At 41.8% G+C, this 5774-nt stretch overlaps 1 protein-coding gene across 1 annotated transcript in view; it reads left to right on the forward strand.

Moving 5' to 3' along the window:
- LOC108748523 (dynein heavy chain 12, axonemal-like) overlaps window positions 1–5774 on the forward strand; it is a 188060-nt gene that overhangs the window by 895 nt on the left and 181391 nt on the right. The window contains exon 2 of the mRNA XM_018486749.1: window positions 1314–1524. Coding sequence (XP_018342251.1) covers window positions 1314–1524 — 211 coding nt within the window. The remainder of the gene's footprint in view (window positions 1–1313; window positions 1525–5774) is intronic.

Here is a 5774-nt window from a genome sequence, read left to right on the forward strand (position 1 = left end):
CACAATCTGAGGTAGCTAAGTACTTAGGCGTGCACTTTGATCGCCGACTGACTTGGAAAACACATATATTTACCAAAAGGAAGCAGCTTGGACTCAAATTACGAAAATTATTCTGGCTCTTAAATCGGCGTTCAAGGCTCACGCTTGAGAATAAGCTCTTGATATATAAGATGATTTTAAAACCAGTGTGGACGTACGGAATACAGCTGTGGGGGACAGCGGCCAACTCTAATGTAAAGATACTACAACGCTTCCAATCGAAAATATTGAGAATGATAGTTGACGCGTCATGGTTTGTGACTAATGATACCATACATCGTGACCTCCAAGTGCCTAGTGTCAAAGAAGAAACCCTGAACTACTAAAAATTACTGTGATAGACTAAAGAAGCACCCGAATATTCTTACAGCCAACTTAATGAAACCAAGATCAATTAGGAGACTAATGAAAAAAATTCCATTTGATTTCATTCACTAGAATATATAGACATTTCTGGTATACTAAGCTTTTACCACCAGTGTCATAATACTTCTTGATTTGAATTTGAATTAATATTGTGAATGCTAATATTGATGCAATGATTGAGATTAAGAATACCCGTATAAGGACGCATCATTGGATGCGTACCTTCCATGTTCAACTTCTACGACAGAAATATTGCTGAATGTCAACAAGACAGATTGTAATAATTTGGGGTCAAAAAAAAAAAAAAAATTAACTATACATCCACATGACCGAGCAAAGAGTGAATATATATATATTAACATAATTTAATAATGATAAGGGGATTTAGTTAGATTAGGGGAGTAAAATATAATAAATTGTTAGTTAATAGTTAGAGTGATACATATCATAAAAACATACGAAAAGTAAGAATTTTCTATAAACTTCAAGCATTATAACTCAATAAGTAATTAAATATAATATAAATAACTTTATTGTAGTGTTTTGAAAGGTTCTTGACACCAGCTATTATATTCTGTATCAAAAATAGTGTTTTATTTTAAAAAATTGATTTGACCTTGACCTGACTTTAACGACGTCACCCTAGGTCAAACTCATAACATCTGTAAATAGATCTTTTAATACCTTATAACTTTCATCTGTAATTTCTTTTAAAAACGTCATTATCTCAAGTAAATCTAGAATCCTGATCTTTTTTGAACACCTTGTATAACCATTTTTGAATGAATTACGACTTATTTCATTTGGCATTTCATAATTCTTGTTATTTCCTTGTAAGTATCCTTTTATCAACATTTATCTGTTACTCATATTCAAACTAATAATAAACACTAAAAAATTTTTTTCAGCCAAACAATGAGTATTTGATGACAATTAATCTACGACAAACTACCGCAAAAGGTAATCTCATTGCTTACGCAAATAAACAACGAGAACTTGTCATTGATAACCTTGTCACGCAACATTGGAATTACAATCTGGAAATCTGTGCTGCATTTGAAATGATGAAGGAACGTGTGTTAAACATTCCTCGAACTACAAAAGAATTAATTGAGTTAGGTAAGTTTATCGATCAGTTACTTCAAGTATAATTATTTTCATTGTAATTATAATGATATGGTACGATTTACTCGCCGGAATCAAGGTTCGAGAAAGCTTGAGACACCAAGTCGTGTTACAAAGAAATATATTTATTAATATCACAATTGACAATGTTGATTTCAACTGTCAATTACTAATGCGATTGGAGCAGTCCATTCAAGAAAAGCGGTCAGAATTGATCAATAGAAAAGACGTTGTCTTTCATTATGACAACGCTAGGCTACACATTTTTGATGACTCAATAAAAATTGAGAGAGCTTGGTTGGGAAGTTTTAATGCATTTATTGTATAATTTTGTTCTTGCACTGTCTGATTACCATTTATTTCTGTCTTTGCAGAACTCTCTTAAAGAAGTAAACTTGATTTTAAAAGAGGCCTGCGAAAATCATTTATCTCGATTTTGTACCGAGAAATCACATAAGTGCTACACCGGTGGAATAATAGCTCTATCCGAAAAATAGCAAAAGGTCGTTAATCAAAACGGTATATTTGGTTAATAAAAGGTTTGTAAACAATTTAAAAAATATGTTACAATTATCCTTTAACTTGTAAAAAAACTTTTTCCTTAATCAAATGTTTTTTAAAAAAAAAGGAAAATTTCAAATTTTCATTTAATGTAAAATTTAATTCAAAACAACATTTATATTATCGTTATGACAATATCCTTCCTCGTCACAAATTGCAGGCTGACCATCTGCTCAGCATACACTTTGTGTAACCCGTAAGCGTACGTATAATGCGTGTGATGCGTGATTATAACCAGTGGAAGTTTCTTCTCTACTGTATACCTTGCTGTACGTTCACCGGTTGGGGATATAAATTCCGAACCGACTTATGCTTGGCAAGCAGTCTTATATCCAGACCTTGATCCTGTCAAGACCGCTCCTTGAGACTGTTACTTGTAACTCGGATGCTCCCGAGAATACATCTCTCTGTGAACAGACGCTCCCATTCGCCGCTGAGTGCTCCCAGTGAACAAGTTCTATGACTGAATGTTTTCCAATCTTTTTTACCGCGTACGGGCGCTCCCGTTTACAGCAAGATGGATTCTCAGGAATTACAAATAACGGTCTCAAGGAGCGGTCTTGACAGGACTGAAGATCTGGATATAGGACTACTTGCCAATAACTCGGTTCGGAATTTATATCCCCGACTAGTGAATGTACAGCGAGATATACAGTAGAGGGGAACTTCTACTGATTATAATCACGCATTATACATACGCTTACGCAAGTTGGGTTACGTAAAGCGCCGTGTATGCTGAACAGATGGTTGGCCCGCAATTTGTGACGAGAAAGGGCGTATTGTCATAACGATAATACCAAATGTTGTTTTAAATTAAATTTTACATTAAATAAAAATTCGAAATTTTCCTGTTTTCTTGAGAAACATTGGATTAAGAAAAAAGTTCTTTTACAAGTTAAAGCATAATTGTAACATATTTTTTTAATTGTTTACAAATCTTTTATTAAACCAAACATGTGCCGTTTTGTTTAATGACCTTTTGCTATTTTTCGGGTAGAGCTATTATTCCACCGGTGTAGCACTTCTTTCTTGGTATAAAATTGAGATAAATGATTTTTGCAGGCCTATTTTGAAGTTAAGTTTACTCCTTTAAGGGAGTTCTGCAAAGACAGAAATAAATAGTAATCGGACAGTGCAAGGGCAGAACTATACAGTGGATGCATCAAAACTTCCCAGCCAAGCTCTCTCAATTTTTATTGAGTCATAAAACGTGAGGCCTAGCGTTGTCATAAGATAACGCTTTTTCTATTGATCAATTCTGGCCGCTTGTCCTGAATGAACTACTCCAATTGCATTAGTTGTTAACAATAAAAATCGGAATCAATCGTTTTGCATGGCAGCAGTAGTTTATAATGGATGATTCCTTTTCAGTCTCACTAGACACACAGCATCACTTTCTTTTCAATCTAGGCTTTGCGATTGTTTGTTGTGTCCTCGTGTCAATCACGAGCTTTCGAACATTATTTTGATGTGTTATTCACTTTTCATTTGCCCGTTACCAATCTTTTCAAAAAAGGTTCAATTTCGTTTCGTTTTAGGAGCGATTCGCAAATAGAAATTCAATCCATTAAATTTATTATCAAAAAATCATGTGGCACTCAAACATCCAGTTTCTGTGTGTATCCAGCTTTTTTTTGATGTTGGAGGGAGAATGCTTAACGCATACCCTGGACCTTGGGGACAGAGCCCGGGGTTATGTGGGACTCGCACCCACTAAAATCCCTCCGGATGTCCTGCACTAGTTCTGATTCAGGGGATCCCCGGAAACGCGTGCAGCATATTTTCAGGAATCCCTGGGACTTGCCAGTGATGATCGCCGGCTCATACCCGCCGGTATTTGATACCGACTACATGAGTGCGCCATACTAGCCGTATGGGCAGGGGACACCACCCCCAACCTTCTCCTGCCTGGGCGTATAAGAACGCCCAGAGAGCGGGGCATCCCTGTGAGGGATTGGGCGGAGAGAGGCGGTTGTGCGTAGCGTCTAGCCACCCTCAGCCGCCGTAAAGTGGAATCGAAATCTTCTCCCCCCCCCCTAGACCCCCTGGTAATAGTGAGGTAATCCGAGGGCCCACAACTCCCTATGAGCAGAAAAAGGGTGGAAGCATCGCCTGCTTTGCCCGTGTCCTGGTGGCCGAACCACAATGTGTAGAGGAGGAGGAAAAAGACGCCAGAACGTCTTCCTTCTTCTCCTCTACTTCTCCCCCTCCCCCCTCTCTCTCTCTATCTCTTTCTCTTTCTCTCCTGGTGTTGTGGCAGTAGCCACCGAAACGACGTCGGCAACACCGCTGTGAGCCGTAACCCTATCGGAGCCCCACCACCACCATTTCCTGGTGGAGAGGCGTCGCGAGCCGCCCTCTCCCTCTGTCTCTCTCGGCCTCTTCCTTCCGCAACATGATCTGCTCGCAGAAAGAGGAGACCGCCTTCCCAGCACTCTTCCTGTCGACCATGGCCTTAACCACGACCGACAGGAAGAGATCTCCTTCCACTTCGTTTATCAAGACTTCACGTTCCACCGTCCACGTTGGGCAGTGTTCCAGTGTATGTTGTGCGGAATCCTGACTTGCCCCGCAGTGGCACTGCGTCATCGATTCCTTCCCAATTCGACGCAGGTCACCAAAATAGCCGTGGCCGGTAAGTACCTGTGTCATTCTGAAGAAAAGTCCACCCCATTCTCTGCCTGCCCTCTGGTCTAGGCAGGAAAAGACGGCCTCCAAAACTCGGACACTGATGTCCAGCGGGTCATCCTCCAGGCTTCGTTTCCATTCCCGGAAAACTCCCGGCGAGCCTCTATCCTTATACGGTCAACAGCTCTGAGGGTCACAGTGCCCTTGCTCCCCCAAGCCTATTGGCCTTCACCTTGGCATAGGTTTTTGCCAAGGCATCCGCCACGTACTCTGAAGAAGGCACGTCCGCCAGGATCATTGTCGCCGCATAAGACACGGTCCTGTAGGCCCTTGTGATACGAAGGACCAGCCGCCTCTGCACAGTGCATAGTCTGGCTGTAATGTGGCGGCTAGCCAGGGCCTCGCCACTTCACACGGGGGCTCCGTAGAGAGCCCCCGACAGGACCGCGCCCATGTAGGATTTCTTTACTTCCGGATCCCGAAGGTTGGGCATCAGGCTGAGCAATGCATCTGTCCGTCTACCCAATCGGGGAGCTATGCTATCAAAGTGATCGCGGAAGCTCCATCAACCATCTAAGGTGAGGTATTTCAAGTTGAATCCCACCTAGATGCGAACTTCCTCCATCATAATCCGGGCCCTCGGGGAGGCACCCTGAGACTCATCGTGGAGAAATATAGCCTCCGTCTTCTCAGGGGTCACCTTTCAAATCTCGGATTACACCGACGATGCAGGCCACTGCGTGATTCGCGTTCGCCACTGTTCTTTCCCAGGTCGTCCCCCTGCCCCCCCTTTCACAAGTGCGCGGAGAACAGCGCTGTATAAGACGTTTCATAATAGGGGGCTCAATACTCCTGGGGAACGTCGCACGACATTACCTTCCGCTGCTGGAATACTTATTTGTCGTGGAACTTCAGCGTCCTGTTCCGAAAATAGTCACAGTATCCATCAGGTAGGAAGGCAATAAATGGTATTCGCTCAGTGTCTCCACTACCCCCGCAATCCACTATCCCTCCGCAATCAGCTGCTCCGAGAGGGAACAGACTTGCTTAATTGC

This window comes from Trachymyrmex septentrionalis, unplaced genomic scaffold, assembly GCF_001594115.1.
Source record: "Trachymyrmex septentrionalis isolate Tsep2-gDNA-1 unplaced genomic scaffold, Tsep1.0 scaffold229, whole genome shotgun sequence".
Lineage (NCBI taxonomy): Eukaryota > Metazoa > Arthropoda > Insecta > Hymenoptera > Formicidae > Trachymyrmex > Trachymyrmex septentrionalis.